This window comes from Pseudochaenichthys georgianus, chromosome 15, assembly GCF_902827115.2.
Source record: "Pseudochaenichthys georgianus chromosome 15, fPseGeo1.2, whole genome shotgun sequence".
Taxonomy (NCBI): Eukaryota; Metazoa; Chordata; class Actinopteri; order Perciformes; family Channichthyidae; genus Pseudochaenichthys; species Pseudochaenichthys georgianus.
This window is the reverse complement of record NC_047517.1, coordinates 7,894,414-7,917,515: the sequence shown is the minus strand read 5'-3', so window position 1 is coordinate 7,917,515 and position 23,102 is coordinate 7,894,414. Positions and strand designations below refer to the sequence as shown.

General features: G+C 40.0%; 2 protein-coding genes and 1 long non-coding RNA gene across 3 annotated transcripts; 1 reads left to right on the top strand and 2 right to left on the bottom strand.

The window, feature by feature from the left end:
- Positions 1-6,044: 6,044 nt before the first annotated feature.
- On the bottom strand, positions 6,045-9,361 carry LOC117459275 (uncharacterized). The gene is made up of 5 exons (XR_004553507.2): positions 9,283-9,361; positions 9,009-9,162; positions 8,810-8,920; positions 7,520-7,632; positions 6,045-6,122 (listed from the first exon to the last, which is right to left on the bottom strand). It is a non-coding gene; the product is annotated as an uncharacterized lncRNA (long non-coding RNA).
- Positions 9,362-11,934: 2,573 nt separating this feature from the next.
- Positions 11,935-15,450, bottom strand: LOC139435280 (RNA-binding protein with serine-rich domain 1-like). Its single transcript, XM_071205721.1, has 5 exons — positions 15,199-15,450; positions 13,979-14,047; positions 13,524-13,601; positions 12,821-12,967; positions 11,935-12,263 (listed from the first exon to the last, which is right to left on the bottom strand). Exons 1-5 carry the CDS (start codon positions 15,335-15,337, stop codon positions 11,935-11,937), a joined length of 762 nt encoding a protein of 253 aa, XP_071061822.1. The 5' UTR covers positions 15,338-15,450.
- Positions 15,451-15,859: 409 nt separating this feature from the next.
- LOC117460111 (uncharacterized) lies at positions 15,860-18,567 on the top strand. Its single transcript, XM_034101351.1, has 4 exons — positions 15,860-15,912; positions 16,043-16,156; positions 17,236-17,443; positions 18,039-18,567. Exons 1-4 carry the CDS (start codon positions 15,872-15,874, stop codon positions 18,501-18,503), a joined length of 828 nt encoding a protein of 275 aa, XP_033957242.1. The 5' UTR covers positions 15,860-15,871; the 3' UTR covers positions 18,504-18,567.
- The last annotated feature ends 4,535 nt before the right edge of the window (positions 18,568-23,102 follow it).

Genomic DNA, 23,102 nt, shown 5'->3' with positions numbered 1-23,102 from the left:
TAGTATGTTGATATGTTTCTACTAATCAAAGGGTCAGCTGTTCTATCCCACTCCCACAGTCAACAAGTGTCCCTGGGCCAGATACTGAACCCACACTGCTCCCATAGATACACTCGACTGTGGTGGATTAAAGGACTTGGCTGCTGATGGTGAAGAAAGTGACTGCCTCTATCTTCCATGATTCAAATGCTAACTTTGAATTCAGAACAGTTCAAATAATCCCACTACACTGTTAGTTTGATTTGATTGAGTTTCATCATCATCATCATCATCATCATCATCATCATCATCATCATCATCATCATCATCATCATCATCATCATCATCATCATCATCATCATCCGGCCTCGGCTCCAGCCTGTCTGAGACGGTTCACACCTCTCCAGCCTCCACTCACCTGATCCAGAGCAGCAGTGAAGCACTCATTGTCATTCAAGTGAACCCCCCCCCCCCCCTCTCACAATGGATCATGTACTGCTGCTCATGTTGCCATTAGAGGCAGGAACTGTCCCAGTGAGCCTCGCAGGGTCTGTGTGGATGTGATGCATACACAGCGTCCAGTGACTGAACAATGCCCCTCTCCTTACACTGGTGCATGGGTTCCTGATGTGAACTCTGATGATTGGGCCTCCTGGTGGGAGGTATCAGAATGTGTTATGTCTTATAGTAAGGGCCAGGGCCCTGCATTCTGAAGGGTGTTACTAAGCTAAGACTAAAGAATAAGGCTGCGGCCACACGAGGACGAATTCGGTCGTTTGCGTTACTGTTTAGTGTCATATAGACCGTTCAGCCCCACGAGGACGACCGAATACGGCACTAAACGACTGAGGAAACGACAACGGGTCCCAAGGTGGATAGAAAGGCATACGCAACTCTCTGGGGGGTCAAACGGCCCGTGTGTACGCCCTATCCGAACATTTTCAGATCACTGATAGTGATTGCGCAATAGCCCCGCCTCTCCCCACCTCTTCTGCTCACCTCCGCGTACCCCGCGCCATTGCTGAGGTGTTTCGCAACCAACAACAACAACAATGGCGGATCGCAGAGTTACTATCGTGCTCCGGACGCTATTGACCATGCTACAGTTGTTTGTGCAACATCTAAAGCAATAATGATGAGGCAATAGCCCCGCCTCTCCCCACCTCTGCTGCTCACCCCCGCGTCAAAGTAAACTGCACCCTGAATTCAGATTATTTATCTTTCTCTCGATATGGACCTAAACGCGAATGAAGTCTAATCTGACAGGACGGAGACACGCAGCTCTGCTCACCTGCAGCTCACCTGCAGCTCCTCCCACTGCAGCAAAACACACACTTCAAGTCAGATCATCACCCTTAGCTATTTTAATTACCTCTCAAACTCCCTAAACTAGTTATAAATATGTTTATTTTTACTGTCGGCCAGGTCACTCATTACTGGATCAGATGCTGCATGAGACAGACACTGACGCTGTCCGAAGAGAGGGAGGAAAAAGAGAGGCTCCGTGTATTTTATTACTATAATATATAGAGTCGTTATTCATTTGTTTTAAAGCTCAATAAATAACAAAGAAGACCTTTGACCGGCACTTTTATAATTTTGTCCGGAAGATTTAAACTTTAATACACGTTGACTGGCGAAAAACTCTGCCCGGTTCCCTCCGCCCCCACCGCGGAGAATAAACAGAAGGGCAACCATGACAACCTTCTTCTTCGCTGCTTTTGTGGAGGAAGTTACAGCGCCACCTACAGGCTCCTGCATATGTACTGCAGCTTCTCCAGCGGTTGGAGCTAAACGGAGCGGTCTCGTGTGGACAGACACTATCCGGATAACTATTGCGTGTGGACGGAAGCCGTTTGCGATTGCGTTTGCGTTAATCCTATGCGTTTAGCCGTTTTCGTCCTCGTGTGGCCGCAGCCTAAGGCAACCGTTTTCACACATTTTTAGAAGTTGTGCTGATTTTGAGTTGGTTGAGATTTGGTTTGCCAAATGTGAAAATATTTTAGAAGATCCTACCAGACTTCCTCTTGTGTTCTGCTCATCGTTTTGGAAGCCACCATTTGTTTTAACTGCTTGGAAACTGTCGCCTCATTTGTAGTTTGAAGTAAATAATAACTTTGTATCCTCAATATCTTGGTTTCTTCTTTTCTATGGTCCCATTGTTCTGTCGTCTTATATAATACACATCAGTAAAAACATCGATATTGATATTTATTTTCTCTTGGATTTATTCGCATTTGATATTGAGGTAATCCAAAGTTAAAGAAAGTAATCAGGTTACATTACTTTTTTATTTTGATACTCAAATTAGGTCACTGCTTTTTTTTACAGGTAACCAGAGGTGGGAGAAGTACTCAGGTCTTGTACTTGGGTAAAAGTAGAAGTACTCAGATCTTGTACTTGAGTCAAAGTAGAAGTACCAGAGTGTAGGAATACTCTGTTGCAGTAAAAGTCCTGCATTCAAAATGTTCCTCAAGTACAAGTAGAAAAGTATTCTCATCAAAATATAGTTAAAGTAGCGACAGTAAAAGTAGTCATTGTGCAGATTGGTCCATTTCAGAATAATATATATGATATGTTTTATAAAGATTGATCATGAAAGTGTTCTGAAAGCTGGTAAAGGTTTGAATGACTTTGTAGACTGCAGGGCAGCTGGTGGATTTACTCCAGGTGGAACTAAAGTCTGATTTAACACTTGATTATATTTCACATCATTCATCCACATCTGTAAAGTAACTAAAGGTATTACATACATGTAAATGTGAAATACTGACCTTTGTATCATATTAATTGTTGATGTCAAACCTAATTGTTTTTCAGTGTAGAGCAAAAATAGAGCAATTGGCCTGGCTGTTCCAATAGTTTTGGAGGATTAAGTTCTGTAAGTACAGTACTTGAGTAAATGTACTTGGTTAGTTCACACCTCTTCAGGTAACTAGTAATTGTTTTTTTTGGCTGGGCAGTGTAGTTTTACACACCGTCTTATTTGACTTTCTCAGGACTTAAAATAGTTTTTTGGGGGCAGACCCCACAAAGAAAAACATATACACACGCGTAAAGTCATCATATTAACAGTTTGTTATGCTCATCGAGTCATCCGTGAGCAGAGCATCAAGTTGGCATGCCTATAACAGCTGAATGCTGCGATTACCATTTTGTTCAGCAAAACGCCTCACAAACTGATTAAGATCAACAGCTGTAGTGCGTTTTGATTCAATGCTGAGTGCAGCCAAACGTGACAGTCTCTTCTCTGTCATTGTAGACCGCAAATACCTCATTCCTTCCGTCTACTTGGGTCCGAATGCTTCTCGTTTTGCGCCGTCCCGTTAAAATGAAACCGGGGGTGGGGGGGGCAGAGTGTATTGGGGTGCCACTGATGGTGATGAAATCTGGTTCGAGGGGCCCCCAGTGAATTTTGCCTGGGGCCCCCACAGACTCTAGAATCACCACTGCTCTCAACTCGGTGTGAACTGCTCTGAGACAACAGAGCTCAATGGATCCCAATGATCTAGCAGTTAACTCGGCTTTGATGTCCCTTTGAAGATGCAAATATACAGGCAGAGAGAGCCATCACAGCCCGGAGCCGTGCCCAGGGGAACACCTGCCGGGGAGCGGCTTCAGGAGAGGAGAGACAGGCTGCAGACACCCACACCTGATCATCTCCCCTCATATGATATATAATGTGAAGTTTTGGAGTGTTACTGACTACATTTACTCAAGTATTGTATTCCAAAGTTGAGGTACTTTCAATTGAGATATAATGTTATTTTTACTCCACTACATACCGTAAAGCTTGAGTTACTAGGTTCTTTTATAATTCAGATTGTTTCATTTATAAAATAGTTTATAAAATAGGATTTTTTGTTAGGCAGGTTAACAACAGCTGGATAATTAGACAATTAATCAGTTATCAGAGACAATTCATTGCCATCTTTTTACATGTGCATTTGTTTTTAATTTCATTGAGTTTTTATCTTATTTTCGATGTTCTGAATAATATTGTTTTAATATATAAGTACATTGTGCAAATGTCACGTATTAACTTTGACATTAGTCTCATGTTCAGTGTGATAGAGTGCTTTTCAGGACATTCCTGCATCACTGATAGTGTGACATATAAGCGTGATCCTCTCCTTGCTTCTGATTCCCTGCAGCCACGATGGAACCCCTTGAAGAGAAAGAGAACAGAGAAAGCAGAACATGGAGAAACAGGAACAGTGCACCATGTGTTGTAACAGGTAACATCAGTACAGCAACAGATGGTGACACAGCAGATCTGATGGTTTAGTAAGGGCTTTGATTATCGGGCCACACATTGTTGTTTTCACATTATTTAGCTCATTTTGGATGAAGACAGATCAAATCAGATCCCTATCTAAACACCAGGCTATTCTTTAACTATCATAACTCAAAGCGATTTCCTATGCGTGTTTTATTTGTAATTTTTTTTATTTGATATGTTTCCATTCTATCAGAATCAGAATACCTTTATTTGTCCCACAGATACCTCATTCACACCAACGGTGTTTCAAAAGCACCGGGTTTTCCTCTTCACCCCGCAGCGGAGCAGCCTCTTAGCTCCAGAATCCGGTTCGTTTCAAGCACCAAAAAATTGTCCGGCCAGAGCAAAAGCACCACATACGTCACGCTTACGTCGAGGCGGGGGCAGAGACAGAGACAGATCAACTCCTGAACAACAACAAAAAGCCCGCGTTTTATCCAGTTTGTACACAACGATGGAGAAACTTAACAAGAGTTTCAGTGTTTCTGCCATAGACTGTATATATAAAGGTGTCTGCTCATGGTGAAGCAACGTGTCTGCGTGTTAAGGTGGAACCTGAGCATTCACGTTGATCACCTCTCATTATAACTCATTATAAATCTATAAACCTATAAATATTAAACTTTACTTCACGTGTTCATTTGAGAACAGCTGTTACATACCTGGGTGAAGGTTACAGTTCATTTGGTAACACTTTACAATAAGGTACACAAAATGTGCTTAGTTACTGAGGAACTACTAGATAGTTAATGGTTAGTTAATGAGTAGTTCCTCAGTGACTGCGATTGAGGAACTAATGGTTAGTTACTGGTAAACAGACTGGGCGGTACTGTATTAACGAATCATTCGTTAATGGTTACTTAATGAGGAGTTCCTCAGTGACTGCGATGGATGGTTAGTTAGTTGCTGGTAAACAGACTGGGGTACTGTATTAATGAATTATTCGTTAATGGTTACTTAATGAGGAGTTCCTGGGAGACTTTGATTGAAGCAATGGTCCGCTGCAGCAGGGCACATTTAAACCTGCCATCTTCGGCTGGCTTGGGTCCCACCCTGGATCAACTGGTGGAGGTGGATCCGATTTACCTTACCATTACTTAGGCCGTTTGGGTACGGTAAACTCAAGGAACGCAAACAAAAACAGTAGTTACCCATTACCTAATGATTACCTTACCGTTACTAAAACAGTAGTTACCCATTAAGTAATGCTTACCTTACCATTCGTTAAGCATTGTGTGTCCCCTCAAGTAAAGTAATGCATCAAAAACAGTAGTTACCCATTACCTAATGATTATCTTACCGTTACCAAAACAGTAGTTACCCATTAACTAATGATTACCTCACCATTAGTTAATCAGTTTAACAAACAAACAAACAAACAAACAAACACTGTTGATGACAATGACGGATCTACAGCCACTGAAGTTTTACATTTGTATTCAAACAACGATGAAAATAACAACAACAAAAAATGGAAATAAAAAATACTTTTTATAAAAGAAAACTAAAAACAAGTGCAAACCAAAAAAACATCCATTCCTTCCTCACTTCCCCTTTGGATTAATGGATAATAGTCCTCCATTGGTTTTCAAGTCTTGGACCTTCCCCTCTAAATGTTGGTCCTTTATGGCAGCTTTACACATCTTCGAGAAATGGAGAAGGGTTTCCCCCTTCTTCAGTGTTCCCCGGATGTCTTGGTAGATGCCCGGGTTCACGGCATGCAGTTCTGCAATTCCTGCAGTGTCGGCAATGCTTTTGCGGTCCACTCCTACCGCTCTGTAAGCCGCCGTTTTATTATTCCCCTTGTTTACCGCCTCAAGAACACGCTTGTAGCGGCTTATGGCGTCTTCTGGGGTCAGGACTGAAACAGAAAAAAAGACAAATATGTAACTATTTAACAACAGTACTTTGTTGTTGCCTATCCTAATGATGTCTGTAGTGCAGAAATCAGTTAGGATATGGGTTTATTTATTGATAATATTGTTGTACTAGTGCTATATAGTGGTAGTGTAATCCTTACATACAAAATTGTGTAATGAATTGGTGTAGTGTAAAGGTATTACTAGTCTTGTAGCTTTGCTCAAAGTAATGTATACATGTTAGTTATTGTGTTTGGGGTGTGTACCTTTATATACAGAAGTTAGGTTTGGGCAATCAGCTCTACTTTTATCCAATCATGTTTAATAATGATAACTGATAAGACGATCCACAATGTGGATTTAATGCTCTATCGACATTGCCCCGTTTCTAATTTATAACGCATCAATATTGCCAAGTTTTAGCCTGGCATCCTCATGTCTCAGCAGCCTTTAAATGGAACAGTTTGGAGAATCTGCTCTCCCTGTTCTTTTATTAAAATCTGACACTGCAGGTTAATGTAAGCGTGCAGAGACCAGTTGTTTGGAAACAATGGTGTCGCTCTGAACAGAGCGACACCACAGCATGTTCTGTTTAACATTATAGGCCTACTTATATTCAGGGATACAAACACCTGTATGGTGAAATAAGAGAGAACTATTGGAAACAGAAAAAACAGCGTAATATACCATCTGACAAAGGACTGCGCTATAATGCGTCAATTAACTGGCTATTCTTTATAATATACGGATAGGAGACAGAGATGTTAAGTTACAAATAAAGGGTTTCTATTACTATTTAGATCAGGGGTGGGGAACTTTTTTCTCTCAAGGGCCATTTCAATTTTTACAACTTTCTCCAAGGGCCGTACAAATTATTATAAATTATATTATTGTATAAAATCACAGCCCATTCATTTCACCTTTCTTTCATGCTGTGCAAAGAAAAAGCAACCTCTTAATCCAGATATGTTACAATGACTCGCGCATGCATGCATACACGGTTGTGGCATGACCGCCAAAACAGAAAGATATGGACACAAGATGTGTGCAAATTTGTTTTTAAATATTGAAGTTAAAAGCATCAATCTGGTGCACTTTGAGAGCAAAATGAAGAGGTCAATGGATACATCTCTCAACACCCATATGAAACAGAACTGTAAGCAGATTACTCTTTTTCTTTATGGATATTTTACAAATCACTCCCCTTTTAAACTGTATTCTTGTTATTTTAAAAAACGTTTTTGTTACTGTCAAAGTATGTTATACCTGTATACCAAAACTACAACTCTTCGCTTCTCCACGAATTACACAAGTCACCCAAATCAGCGTCAAGGTTAGCCTGTTTTTAACGCAAAAAACAATGCTGTGTTTTGAATATCGGGGCCTTAACACCAGGTACCTCCTACTCAAAATTCCCAGCATCCGTTGAGCAAAAATGGCTGCAGAACCCAGGGTGAGGATGCTCAGAGTACATAGCCCGAATGACACCTCTTTTCCCATCTCCTACGTATCCTGCACAACACAAAAGTGAAAAATCTGATCTACAGAAGGCTGTAAATGTAATAATACATTTGATTTCGATCATTTGTATGTATAATCTTATGAATGATCTGCTATCTTCAATACTATGGTTAAGGGATATTTAAATTAAACTTAAACAAATCTATATACAGGCTGTCACCATATTTTGGAATTGTGAAAAGACTGGCAAGCCACTTCCCTTATCAGCTTTACAGTTACCTGGATTTTATTCCACCAGCCCTGCAGATATTACACTAGCCTACAAACCTCAATAGGCATGACTCCTAAAATCCCTAAATCTGTTGATTTTTGTTCACACATCTTAGTCCTTCTTCTTAAAGTCCTTAAAGTTTTAGTTTAAAATAGAGATACTTTTTAAATATTGTTCTATAATGATTAAATGTCAGTGAATAACAAAATGTTTAATTATACAACTTTTACATCTCATTTAAAAAAGGTGGTTGCTAACTTTATCAGTGGCATACTGTGACAATAACTGGGACTTCAGCTCAGCCACACTTAGCAGACAGACCAAAAAAGTGTCAACACGACAAAATATTTAGATATGGATAAACGGCAGACTACTGTGACAACAGCAGCTGGCTATGGAGTGCAACTGTTGCATGAAATGACGGCAACCACCACACAATTACATTACAATTATAAATATATTAATTTAGAGTTTGTCTTTAACTGTATGAGACTACTACTGATACTCTCATTGAGCACTAGATAATTGTCTGTTTGGAAGCTGCTTTAATATATTAATGTGAGTCAAAAGTACATTTTACACATATATTCCTGCTTACATGATGTAGTGGGACATCCTGGTATTTTTAAGTTGAAAGTGCAATATCCAAATTGCAAGAAGCTGCAATTATTATTTTTCAGCTAAATTTGAGAATACAAAATTATTTCCTTTTTCTTCAGTAAAATCTGGACTTTCACTCTCTCTAGATCTAATCAATTACAGGTGGCAGCCATCTGTAATTTAGGTTACTTTGAAAAAAACAAATGGTGACAGCACTTAATTGTCTAAAGCTAACTGTGAGTGACGTGCACTGATACATTTTTGAGGAAATATAATCTATCTAACAATCTATGTAAGCACTGAAAGCATCTGAAGCAGAAATACAGAACTTCTTTATCTATGTCATTGTATGCCAACCTGAACAATCTTTGAATTGCGTTCTGCAAAACTGACAAGACGAAATGCAAAACATGGTGGACATTTCCTCGCGATAGGACTCAGAATGGTGAAACCAATTTGTGTCCACACCTGTAATAAGAAAGTATAAAACAATAAGCCTAAGGTTTAATTTAGCAAGCTTATTGAAATTGAATTTGTAAAATACAATATTTCTTACTCAATATCCACAAAAAGTGTGCCTTTTTCCGGAAAGCGTCCTGGCTGACGGTATTTCTTACTTTCCAACAAACCAGAGAAAGCGTCAAATATGCCATGTCTCCAGCATCAAGAACTACCTCCAAAAGAATGCTCTGCAGCAATTCTTGCGGTAGCTATGGACATATTTTTTCAAGAACCAGGTTAACAACAGAACTGAATTTCAAAACAAATATTTGTGTATATTTATATATTGATATGCTCCTTCTTCATAACCAACCAAGAGAAGTGGTTACCTTAAGAATCCAGCAACATGTCTTTCTTGTGTCCACCATATTTTTTGGGCGTTCAGCTCTTTTATTGAATCCAACCACTTAAAAACACAAAAACAACCAGAAGATGATGCAGGGCTGGCTAAACTTTACTCTAGTTATGGTTGGGCTGATGGACAATGACATCGTGCATCAGCCATGTATGACAGCCATCGTCGTTGGATACCTGACCATCATCACATCATGAGTTAATAAGGTGCCCTCCCCTCCCTGCCCCACAAGAACGGGTAGAGTTTCCGTTTCGGAACAGTTAACTGCGGTAACTCACATTACTTTAAACAGCCATAAAGTGGGAGGATAAGCTCAGGTTGATGTATAATAGTTAAACAGCTAACTCCATTATTGTAACACATATTACAGCAGAAATAAACAAAAAAGCATTGGTAAATGAAGCGCAGAGTTTAGTTTGAGCCGTGGTCCCGGAGCTGATCAAGCACCGCCGCCGAGGACATCGTCTATGTCCAGTTGGGTACACATCACCCAATTGTAACTTGAACATTTGTTGAAATTAAAGACTTAATGCATACTAAAAGTATTTATTGAGCTGTAAAATACATTGTACGACTGTACTTCAACACCAGACTGCATTCGATCCCCTTGATGATAACACGCTAAGGCAGTGGTTCTCAAACTTTTTCTGGCATTCCCCACTTTGAACAGGTGGGCCTTTTCAAGCCCCACCTGTTCCTCATCGCTCCAATAAAATGGTAGGCCAAGCTTAAAATTGTCAAATGTATCGTTATATTACAGGGGTATCAAACTTTTTTTAAGATGAGGGTTACTTTCAAAAAGTAAAACAAGTCGTGAGCTACTTTTACTCCTCTTTTTTGTTTTTTTGCAGTGTATATATTTAGCACATTTTAACATTATTATATGCTACCTTTAACCTTTGAGTGCTGTTTGGGTCTGTGGGACCCGTTTTCAGTGTTTACTAAAATAAAATGTATGCAATTTAATTATTTTAACCTGCTTTATTTGGTGGTGGACGTCACATCCTCGAGGGTCCGGGGGCATGCACCCCCAGGAAGATTTTTTTTAAATGTTGAAGTTGAATGCATCAATCTGGTGCACTTTGAGCTAGGGCTGCTCAATTAAATCGTATTTTAATCGCAATTACGATTTTGGCTTGCAACGATTATGAAAACAACATAATCGAAATAAAACGATTTTATTTATTTTTTAAATAGGTTTTATACTTAAAGTTCAGGGTAATCAACTGTTAAAAACATACTTTTCAAATTATTTTCTTCAATAAATTGATGTTTTTCAAAGTAAATGGTTAATCGTTTTTAATAATCGTGATATCAATTATTGACCCAAATAATCGAGATTATGATTTTTGCCATAATCGAGCAGCCCTACTTTGAGCCCAGCATGAAGTTATGGATACAGCTCTCAACACTCAGATGAAAGGGAGCTGTATACTTTTCAATAATCCAAACATCTTTAGAATATGATCACAACAAATCATTTAAACTTGTTTATTCTTATCTTATGTTACCTAGTTAGCATTCTTTCTTTTTATTTATGCATATTTGACTAATCACTCCCCTTTTAAACTTTTTACTGTCCTATAGTACACATTGGAATGATTTCTTACTTTATTTTGTACAACTTTATTAAATAGATAAAGGTGTGCTCTCTCTCTTGCTCTCTCGCTCTCTCGCTCCACATTGCTTTTCTTCCCGACTGCAACTCTGTTGTGTGTCTGTGAGAGCGTTTCACACGTGTGTATGAGAGATTTTTACCAGTGGCGAGCCTGTCTCTGAGGGCCTAAGATATTCTACAAAATAATATTTCAAAACATTAAAACAAATTATATTTTTCTTTATATATTTTTTTAAAATATGTTTTTAGTAATATTTGTCAATAGTTTTACCAAAAATAACTTGATTAAATTGTATTTAAAATAACATTTCCAAAGAAATAAATCCTTTGAATCTGCCTATTCAGTTTCTGTTTGAATGTGAAGGGGTAAATGAAAGAAGCTCCTCTCTGCTCCTCTGTGAAGACAGGAGCTGATTGGACGTCCAGCTATGAATTCACAGAGGGCCAGCTATAGTAACTGAATGAGAGTAATGTCAAATGACAGTACAATTGACCAATCATATCTTCCCTCTAAATGGGTGGGCTTTATTATCGCGGACTTTATGACAAGTTCCGCCCGCTGTGAAACGTTTCTTGTTTCCATAGCAACAACAACTGTCAACAGCGTAAACTTGCCTTCAAAATAAAAGCATGCCAAATTACACTTAAGACATACAACTGCAACGAAAGTAACAAACACAATGCAACATCCTTTTCAATTTCAAAGAACACAAATTGGGTTATCTACAGGTGTTGTTTTGTGTGTTTTTTTTTTTCGCGACCCACCTATCACATCTCTACGCCCCACCAGTGGGGCGCGCCCCACACTTTGAGAAACGCTGCGCTAAGGCATGTAGCGACACTCCTCCACTAATTAAGTGTAATGTACTTTAAGTACATGAGCAAATCCGTTTCAGTTTAGTGTTTTCAGTATGAACACAAACAGTCTGACAGCACCTGCTAATGCAGGTTAGCCCTGTTCACTAGCTGTTCCTTCTACACTGAGCAATGATCAGTCTGTCACATAATTCACTGTAGTTCTACCTCCTTACTTCCCAAGTCAGACACTGTGTAGGTGGCCAACTTACCTCTCTTTGCAGTCTTTCCTTTTGTCTTCTTCGCTTTTTTTCCTCTTTTTTTCTTGTTCTTCTTCTTCTTACTCTTCCTCTTCCTCTTCCTCTTCTTCCCTCTGTCTGACGAAGAGGATGAGGAGGAGGAGGAGGAGGAGGAGGAGGAGGAACTGGAGGAATTGGAGGAGGACGAGGAGGTGGAGGATGAAAAGGAGTTGCCTGCCCCTATTTGGTCACCTTCAGAAATAACTGGCGCCTTAACTGATGCCATTTTTAGAAGGGCCAAAGCTGAAACAAACAAGAGGATTAGAAGATAACTATTGTTACCACTAAGGGTCAGAACATTTACAATAATCTTTAAACCTTATATTGTGTGTTCAGAGTTTCACGCAGATCGGTGAAAATTCATAGTGTTTTTCACTACATTCGAAATAGTGAAACATATCGTGACCTGAAATGTTAGGTAAGTGAAACAATTGGTGGCGAATGTGATATGCCTGTTCCAAGTTTCCCCCGAACAAACGGACTCAACATATTTTAACAAGTGACTGTTCTTTCCCTCTCAATCCAACCCTCTACTGTCGGTTGATAAGTGAGAGAAGTGAGCTGGAGCTGTCAAGCTCCACCCCACCATTTGGTGCTGTCCGTCCTATATGCTTGTCATGATATGTTTGCAGTGAAATGACTGAATTGCTGATGCAACTAGTCATCTGCAAGCATGTATGGCCTCATGGACTGTGATGAGGAATGTTGTAGGGCTTGGTGTATGTGCCTGTTTTTTTTTTCTTTCTCAAAAGCTATCGGATGCCAATAAGTAATTATTTAATCATTATTGATTTGCTTACCCTCAGCCAGCTGTATCCTCAGATAGTCCCTTTCGCTTTCAAGATATAATACTTTGTCCTTTAAAGCATCTATCCTTATTTTTAAGGCATTGTTTTCAAGTTTTCTGTGCTTCAGAGCTGCTATGGCTGTGGGAGCTGCAGAAACATCTGTAATGACAAAAACGGCAAAAAAAACATTATCTTTTCTGTAGTTATTACACAAATAGTATGTATAGGCAGATTGTGGTTCCATGCCTTTGCTTAGCGTTTTCAAGAAATGTACAATAAAATGTCAAAATTAGAGATCTAGGACTGCCTGTATTGTCGTGAAGTTGCAGACATGTCATTGATCACATTTAATAGAGACTGTTGAATTCTATATTGGGACTTGCAACTGCATTTAAACACTGCAAAACCTATGATAATACATTACAAAATATTACTATATTCACTTCAAGGCAACTGTAAGATCATTGATTCTGACAAGGGCTTCACAAGTAATTGCAAAAAATAACTTCAACTTTTAATATGCACTCAACCACACAGAAGTAAAATGGGCTCTAGCACATTTGCACAAGCGTTTACATTTTCGTTATGTAATATTTTCTTGTTGTAGTGTATTGTGCGATATTATATATATATATATATATAAAAATAACACAATCAAAAAACAGTAACCGTAGATAAAATGTAAATGTAATGCAATTTCACAACACAACCTAACCTTTAGTTGATGCTTTCACAGTAGACTGCTGTCCTGTGAATGCATCCGAGTCAGACCCATCACTGCAGTGCACTACAGCTTTAAGAGGGGAGACAGAAAGTTCATAAATTAGAAATAGTGTTGAATAATGGTACATATAGCGATAGGGAATATTTGAAATTGTGTAAAGGTCCAAAATGCCAAATTAGACCAAAAAAACATGGATGTCGTCCAAACCACTATCTGCCCACCCTGACATCTACTACCAACAAAGGTATGGCAAAGCACAGTGGAAGAATCTCCTCCACACAGGAGATAACAAGGGGCTTCACTTTGTGCATGTGACATCTTTAATCCACTATACGTTTACATATTGTTTTTTTTACTGCTATCTGCTAAGCAACTACTTATTAGTACACCATCTGAGACTGAGTGGATCCTTAAAGTATGCTTAACATTTGAAAGCAAACACTTACCCATTTCCTTTGCCACAGTGTGGGAGCTGCATGGCTCTTCCTCAGACTGATCAGCCAAATCTTTAGCCGCTGTAAGATTATGGAGCACAGAAAGAGTTGTTGATGTAGATAGCATTACTATATGGAAGTATGTTTGGGTTTTTTTCAGCTATATTATAACTTCATTGGAACTATTTCAAAATTGGATATCTGAAAAGCCACTCTTGAATGAATGTATGAATGTACTGTTTAATTATATTTTCATTACATATCGCCCAATGCTGTGTTAAAATAAAAATACTCTCGTTTCTAGCGCCCTAATGTCATTTACTTATTTAAGAGTTAAGATAAAACGCTAAACCTTCGTAATTGAGATATTTCAGAGTTTATTTGACAATTTAACTAGTTTAACCCATAACAACCCAAACCCATTTCTACTTTTGGGGAAATTAAGGGGAACATAATTTAGACTAAATAGACCACATTTCTGACAATGTGACATTGAACTTTAATGGTAAAGTAACTCTTATTTATAACTTAATTAATGAGGGGGATTTTTTGATTTAAATTTGTTTTAACATTCTTTGAATTGAAGAATAAAGAATATATTAACTAAATATAATTGGATCACCTAAATTAACTGAGCAGGTCATACTCATATTTCTAATTGTGACATTATGTGTTACTCCAGATTTACTGTGAAAGTTTAAGGTTAATGTCCCGATGTGACATCAGTGTCACAGCGATATTTATCTAATTTGTGTCATATCAATTTGATCAAGAAATGTTAACAGGTTCAATGTAACAAAGTACATGTTATGTAAGCATTTTAATTCTTAAATGGCTTGATTTGTACCTTTAGCAACCAAAAACAAGCCTCTGAAATGTACCTAGTTCTGTCACATGTCTTAGCCCGGCACATGACCCACCAGACTTTTCAGGGTGTGTCACTTAAGGAATTTATGAGATAAAAACAAGTCTAAAGCTGTATAAGGAACTTTACAAAACATTTAAATGTCATGTAAGCGCTTTGAGCTCCAGCAAGGGGCTTTATAAATGTAATTTATTATTATTATTATTATTATTATTATGTAACACGTGGGTCCTCGTGGTTTAGCTAGCAACCTCAAATCAGATAGCACAGAACACAAAGTGTAATAACACGTGTCAATTGAGATGATTTCGCAATGCAGTGTTACTGATTTCTCAAATGACAAAAATATATTTCAATTCATACTTACATTCTGACACTAAACGCTTCGGGGGCCCCATCCTCTTTCGCTTGCTTCTCCTCGAGTCCATTTTCAGTTCTAGCGTGTAGACTAGACTAGAGCATAGATAGCCTTTACATATAAAATGGAGACGTTGAGTTTTATCCATACAGTCTATGGTTTTATCACTAGCCGAGATGCACGTGACAGGCTCATGGCGAATCGTAGCACTTGAATGCTATGAAGGGGCGTGTCTTGCATAGTGCTCCAGCCGGATCTCGATTTTCAGCGCATTAACACTTTATTACGGTTTTAATATTTTAATTGTATATCAGTGAATATAAAGAAGCTGTGCTTTGTTAATTGAACAAGGAAGATGAAATACCTGATTCAAAACATCAAAACTATTGGTTTGAATCGTGTGAACAAGAAATGAGGATCAGGGTGCTAGGGCGCTAGTGCGCTCAGCGGAGTTCATCTTGAACTACGCTGGGTGTCAGGGTTTGTGGACGGGCCGGGGCCGCAGTAACGTAGTAGTAACGCCGCAGTAGTCAGGTTTTTGGTTATCATGACACTGCACACCAAAGTACTCAGTCTTATTGACGGAAGACAGACTTTTAAAAAAAAGAAAAAATTAATTGAATGGCTATTGAAAAAGGAATTGCTTCAAGGAAAAATGAAATGCAAACTCTGCAAAAAGAGGATGAAACTGGAGAAACACTCAAACGTCGACGGACTGCAGTGGTAGGCTAAGTCGTACATTTTTAGCACGGGTTTTAACGATGACTTCCTCTGTTTACTGATATGTAATGTTACAAAGATAAGTTCTTTATCAGGAAAAAAGGACTAGGAATTTACGATTTGTCTTTTGTAGGAAGTGCCGACGTAAAAAACACCGAGGGAAAACGACGAAGAAGTCAGTGAGGTCACTGTCCCTGTTTCAGAGGAGCAAATTGTCCTTGTTCAGCTGGATGAAATACATTTACAGGTAATATGAATTCATCAATAATATCAGTCATTTCCTCAAAGCACAGCAAATGAATGCCTGTAAGTATTACGTTTATTTTAAGCATGTTGACTGTTGTTTAACATTACCGATATCTAAATGCTAATTTCAGTTAGCGCGTCAATGACGTTATCCATTAAATGTTAGCATTGAGCTAGCGGACTAAGCGCTAGTTATTTGGCAATTCACAACGCAGGCTGCTTGGAGGTGTGGGGCCGCTTTCACACACCAAGCCCCCAGGAAGTGCGCCGGACTGAGGAGAACACTCGAGATTTATTTCCCTCGGCATTATGAACGCGCATCCAACCCACGGGACCGCGCCGCCCGGCACCTTCATGTTACGTGTTCTGTATGCGTTTTACCCATAACCATATACTGTATATATAAAGGTTTTACCTTTACCCATGGATGCACAATAAGAACGGACGTATCGCCTTACCGTTCGGGTGTTCAGAGCAGAGCTCCCTGTTGGAGCGGCAGAGCGTGATGTGAACAGAAAAATGTTTCTGTCGCAATATTATTTAAGGAATCGTTGAGCTAGCTAACTAGCATACATTGTCACTATCTGCTAACATTAGCTTTAGCTTTCGTTTTCTAATAGTTTTTCTCATAGGCTATAAACAGAATAGATCTTGTACTTGAGTAAAAGTAGAAGTACTCAGATATTGTACTTGAGTAAAACAGAAGTACTCAGATATTGCACTTAGTATTAAGTACTCAGATCTTGTATTAGAGTAAAAGTAAAAGTACCAGAGTGTACGAATACTCTGTTAGAGTAAAATTCCTGCATTCAAAATGTTCCTCAACAAAAAAATGGGTTCAGAATGTTACAATGTGTGATTATTCTAATAGCTTAACAATACATGTGTAGATGCTCTGATACAGGGAAACTTGATAGATATAATTAATTAGCAACATTAAAATATTCTGTTTCATCTTGAGTAATAACAAATGTCTAATGTGAATTATATAATTAATTATACATTAGCCACTGGTGCTGAATGCGTTCTTCTTCATATGCTTTTGTTCATATTTAGTAATTCTATATTGATCTTTAACAGATTTTCCCAGGGACTGCAGCTAAGGCAAATTGACATGCTGCAGGATGGCGTGGCAGGAAGCAGTCGCACGCTGTCAAAAATTAGCCTGAAGTTGAGGAAGGTCTGCAAGAGTGCAATCAAGAGGAGAGAAAGGAGGGGAAAGCAGAGACTTGGAGGACCAAACGAATTTGTCATGCTGGACGAAAGCAACTTCTACCACAAAAGGAAGGTGTGTATAAACTACAGAGCCTTAGCCTTTGGCCTCACTAAAACTAAAACCTTTGTTTTTCAAGGTGAAATAACAACATATCTTTTAAGGTCAGAGATTAACAAATGAATGAGCAAAGTAATGTAATTTTATAATTGTGTCATTTCACACCCTTGTGACTGGCGAGATAAAGTATACATTAGAGAGAGCCAGCTCCACAGTGTATACACAGTCAAATAACAGAAAAAAAGAATTTAGAAGCTAAGAATGATCTCATCCAATCAGATCATTAAGGAAATAAATCCTTATTCTTACTTTGTATTACTAACATTTTAAAAGTGCATAATCTATTTATATATCATCTAATTCCAATATATATCTTACATTTTCATGTTTCTTGCAGCAAAATAAGCAAACTTTAACTTAATAAAATGAAACAGCCTTTTCTGTTTGTACCACGACATTTTAATTTTTTTCTCTTCTTTTTTGAGAAAGGAAGTGAATATTTTTAAATTGTAAAAGAAAGCAAATAAACACATTTCACTTTGTTTATCAATTGAAATGCCTGATGTTTATTTTTATATAACTGTTGTCCTTTTTCACTGCTTTATTACAGTATGGTAGGGGAAGATTCGGTCCTACGTGGAGGAGGAGAAAATGGGTCTTTGGAATGCTGGGCATCAGAGGAAAAAGGAGAAGACCTATCCTGAGGCTGGTGAAACAAAGATCACGGCGCCACTTAATTCCTCTGGTCACAAAATACGTTCGCCAAGGGACCACGGTGATAACGGACATGTGGAGGGCATACACCACTGCAATCGCAGAAAGTGGCTTTGTCCATTTCTCTGTGAACCACAGCCGGTCATTTGTGAACCCAGACACAGGAGCCCACACCCAAAACATTGAGCGGGCTTGGTCAACGTACAAGTCACAGGTCTGGAGACTGCGAGGAAACCGCACAGTGAAGACTCTGAAGAGTCATCTTGCTTTGATCGAGTGGACACATTGGCTGGCAAATGAACACAAAGATGGTCCCTTAGGCAGATTGCTGCATGACATACGCCACTTTCGCAAGTTCTGAAAGCAACCTCGTTTTCATTATTAGTGTCCTTTGGATTGTTGTTTAAATAAAAATGTAAACTTGAGTGCACAGGGTTTGTTTGTTTGTTTGTTTATCATTAGGTAATGGGTAACTACTGTTTGTGATGCATTACTTTACTTGAGGGGACACACAATGCTTAACGAATGGTAAGGTAAGCATTACTTAATGGGTAACTACTGTTTTAGTAACGGTAAGGTAATCATTAGGTAATGGGTAACTACTGTTTTTGTTTGCGTTCCTTGAGTTTACCGTACCCAAACGGCCTAAGTAATGGTAAGGTCAATCGGATCCACCTCCACCAGTTGATCCAGGGTGGGACCCAAGCCAGCCGAAGATGGCAGGTTTAAATGTGCCCTGCTGCAGCGGACCATTGCTTCAATCAAAGTCTCCCAGGAACTCCTCATTAAGTAACCATTAACGAATGATTCGTTAATACAGTACCGCCCAGTCTGTTTACCAGTAACTAACCATTAGTTCCTCAATCGCAGTCACTGAGGAACTACTCATTAACTAACCATTAACTATCTAGTAGTTCCTCAGTAACTAAGCACATTTTGTGTACCTTATTGTAAAGTGTTACCGTTCATTTAAATGAAAGTTACTCCACACTCATGGTTCAGTCCACCTTAAGAAATAAGACCGACCTCGGAAGCAGTTGTGTTTTAAAAAAACCTTTATTGACACGAGTACACTTTTTTATAAAAATATAACTAAACCACAGAAATGACTCCGGAAAAGCTGCAGATAAAGCCATAAGAAATTAATGCAACTGATTTCATCCGTGCGGTTTGGCTTTATGAAGCAGGCACGCAAACGGTTACGTCATGACGCAAACGATGACGCAACCACGCATTACCAGTCGGACTCTGGGCGGTGTGAAAAGAGCCAGAGCTAAACCGAAGAACTGGTTCTGAAAAGCTCTAGCACGGAGCTTGAACCGGAGTTGCGTTGGTGTGAATGAGGTAAGAGGGGACATTTGCGTTGTTACAGCAGAAAAAGAGCCACAGACAGCTTAATGTTACGAAGAAGCATACAAAAATATTAACGTAAAAAGAAATAGTTATATATTCATGTTTTTGACCTTGTACTTCCCTTCAGTCTAATATCATTTTAAAAGTTGCTGTTGAGGAATAACAGAGTTGTGAAAAGAATACAAATAATAACAAATATTGGTTTAAAGGGAAATGGAAACACTTTTCAAACTGCTTTCCATGCGACAATATTCCCATTAGGAAATGTATTTATCTAGTCTATTTCCAATGCAAACGATCGAGATACGAACATTTATTTTTTGGAATACGTGCCTAATGACCATGGGCGCTTCCATTGCTCCGGGACTTTTCCAGTGACGTCACTGAGTGGGTACGGCTTCCTGGGCCAAAGCTCAATAACAAACAACATGGCGTGCAATGCACCAGTAGTTTACATTACAAGAAAACGGTCGTCGTCAGGAGTTTATTGTATTGCCCCAGGCTGCACAAATGGATTTTATACGAAGAAGGAAGAAGTACATTTCCATAGGCTGCCACTAACGGATGAGAAGCTGCTCAAAGTCCAGTCTGGATGCCTGGTTCAATACAAAACATCGGATTTGAAACCAGGATCTGTTCCCACAATATTCGATTTCTCAACGTACGCAGTCGGGAACACCGACCGTCCCAGCACGTCGGCCGCGCAAGACAATGACAGTGTCAACAAACGTGAAGTTGGAGCCACCAAACGAGTTGCTTCAGCTGCCGAGAGAGAGGTACATATTGCAGCACTACCAGATTACTAGCTCACACATGTATTTACTGACACAGTGTGACCTTATTAATTAACGCAATCGCGTCCAAACTAAATGGTAGCTATTATTATGACGTACAATGGAGAATTGGGGGTGTTCTATAGCTCAACTAATTAAACTGGCATACACACGCTCATCTGTCGAAAACAGCCCTAAAAAGGCTAGTATTGCTGGACTAGGTGTTCAATGGATGGTATTGCCAAGATGTATGAGGTATTGGAAAATAATACAAAATATATGTCAACTGACCACTGGTACATGTGGTAGCCTGGTAGGAGTATACTTCATCAAAATGACTGCCCATCCTTAGCCCTGCTTGAGTATTTTCTGAACATGTGCTTAATAATAACACAATCCTTTATAAATAATATATTTTGCTCTGAGTAATAACAGCTTGAGAGTTTGCTTAAATAGTCTTCAAAAACAAATATGTTCCTATTTGTTTTCCAACGGCCGAGATACACATAGGTCTCCATAACTATAGGGCATCTCCATGGAGCTCAGGCTGATTGTTTGCTCTCTGATGGGCTGTGGTGGCTCGATCACGTTCTTTTAATTCTTAGGTTTCTATGAACAGTTTCTTTATTTTACCATTATGGAATAATCACATTGCTAAATAGTGGCGATGGGGTTTTTCCGGCCAACTTATCATAGTCATGATTTTGAATATTTCTAGTTCACCTTAACCTGTAACATATTTATATTGTTTTGTTTCAGGTCGAACGAGCTGTCCATACTGCTGCAGGATTGTTGTCCCGTCAGACAGAAGATACCTCCTGCATAGGTGCTGATGATGCAAGTGATGATTCCCAGGTACTGGAGGCACACACAACTAAACGTGGGCAGTCAGTGACTGTGGCCACACAGACGGAACCACTGGAACCATGCCCGTGTAAAACTGTGACTTTGGTGCGTGTGCAGACTGGGACCGATGACATCAACAGCAGTCAGTTGCTCAGTCATGATCATCCATATTGCGTCAGCAGGGACATTGCTGGTGGATCCGCCACACTGGCACCTGCAGATGCAATGGCCAAAGCACCACCGAGTCCAACCCCTGATGTGTCAATGCCTGAAGAAGATGCTTCCAGCTCTGGGGAGAGCATTCCAGGGACTGAGCCTTCTTCGTCGGACTACAGCCCTACTGAAGATGACATTATACAGAATGACGGCGAAGACAGCGAGGGTGATGGAGAACATTCAGTGGATGGCGGAGAAGATCCAGTGTCAGACAAAAAATATCTGGTATCCCATGCACAACTGATGAAGCTGTTTTGTGTATGCAACTTTGCCGGATGCGGAAGATGTGTGATCAGCAGGCCGTGCTGTTCAGCCCAAGGCTTTGGACTGACAGTGAAAACTGACTGCATAGATGGCCATGAGTTTGTGTGGACTTCTCAACCCCTCTTAAATGGCACAATGTCCTGCAACCTGTTAGTGCCAGCCGCGATGTTCCTGACTGGAAATGCTTATGGCCCATTTTCTGAGATATGCCAGTGTCTGGGCCTGGAATCACTCTCGACAAGACACTGCTATAACATCCAGAGAGTGTATGCGCTGCCGGAAGTTACCAGTGTCTGGAACTTGCACAATGAGGCAGTGATGGCAGCAACTGGCGATCAGGTTGTCACTGTGTCAGGCGATGGGCGATGTGACAGCCCGGGTCATTGTGCTACGTTTGGAACGTACACCATGCTTGATATCAACTCAAGGCTCGTCATTGCCCAGCAGACAGTGAAGGTGACAGAGGTCAAACATAGCTACTGGTTGGAGCCTGTTGGGCTTGAAAGATGTATTTCCAAACTACAGGTATTCTATTGTTAGTTTGTTTATTTCACAGGTCAATAGTACATGTAGTATTGCTACAATATATTGTATAATATTTTGTCTAATTTTAAATAACGATTGTCAATTTGGAATAGAAAGGTTGTGATGTCTCGCTGTCTGCCTGTGCCATTGTATGTATGGGATCTCTGCTGATAGCCAAAGATATATAATGTATGTAAATTTGACTGCCGGGAGCTGTCCACGCAGAGCGGGGTGCTGAACCACAGGGCGGCCGGGACAGACATGAGTCCGGGAGCAGGTCCTCGACCTCCCGCTTCAGCTTCACCCGCCTGGAACTAGGGTTTCACCTGGGGAATAAATATGGTCATTATAATAATAGAGAATAAGACAATCAGGAGGACATGAACTACATGCTACATTCAGCAGTGGTGGAAGAAGACTCAGTGTAGCCTATAGAATTAATCTGTAAGTAAAAGCTTGGCATCATATGTTATTTATATATTATACTCCCAGGGATTGTCCATCCATCCATCCATCTTCTCCCGCTTATCCGTGGTCGGGTCGCGGGGGTAGCAGTTCCAGCAGAGAGCCCCAAACTTTATTTTCCCTGGCGACATCAACCAGCTCTGACTGGGGGATCCCAAGGCGCTCCCAGGCCAGCGAAGAGATATAATCCCTCCACCTGGTCCTAGGTCTACCCCTTGGTCTCTTCCCAGCTGGACGTGCCTGGAACACCTCCCTAGGGAGGCGCCCAGGTGGCATCCTAACTAGGTGCCCGAACCACCTCAACTGGCTTCTTTCGACGCGAAGGAGGAGCGGCTCAACTCCGAGTCCCTCCCTGATGACCGAACTTCTCACCTTATCTCTAAGGGAGACACCAGCCACCCGGCGGAGGAAACCCATCTCGGCCGCTTGTATCCGCGATCTCGTTCTTTCGGTCATGACCCATCCTTCATGACCATAGGTGAGGGTAGGAACGAAAATGGCCCGGTAGACAGAGAGCT

Bases quoted from the DNA above. Each gene is read 5' to 3' on its own strand.
- LOC139435280 (XM_071205721.1), bottom strand. From the start codon at position 15,337: ATGGATAAAACTCAACGTCTCCATTTTATATGTAAAGGCTATCTATGC. The intron at 14,048-15,198 runs GTAAGTATGAAT...ATAATCTTACAG, and splicing joins GAAGCGTTTAGTGTCAGAAT to CGGCTAAAGATTTGGCTGAT. The intron at 12,264-12,820 runs GTAAGCAAATCA...TGTTTGTTTCAG, and splicing joins GAGGATACAGCTGGCTGAGG to CTTTGGCCCTTCTAAAAATG.
- LOC117460111 (XM_034101351.1), top strand. From the start codon at position 15,872: ATGAAACTGGAGAAACACTCAAACGTCGACGGACTGCAGTG. The intron at 15,913-16,042 runs GTAGGCTAAGTC...TGTCTTTTGTAG, and splicing joins AACGTCGACGGACTGCAGTG to GAAGTGCCGACGTAAAAAAC. The intron at 16,157-17,235 runs GTAATATGAATT...GATCTTTAACAG, and splicing joins TGGATGAAATACATTTACAG to ATTTTCCCAGGGACTGCAGC.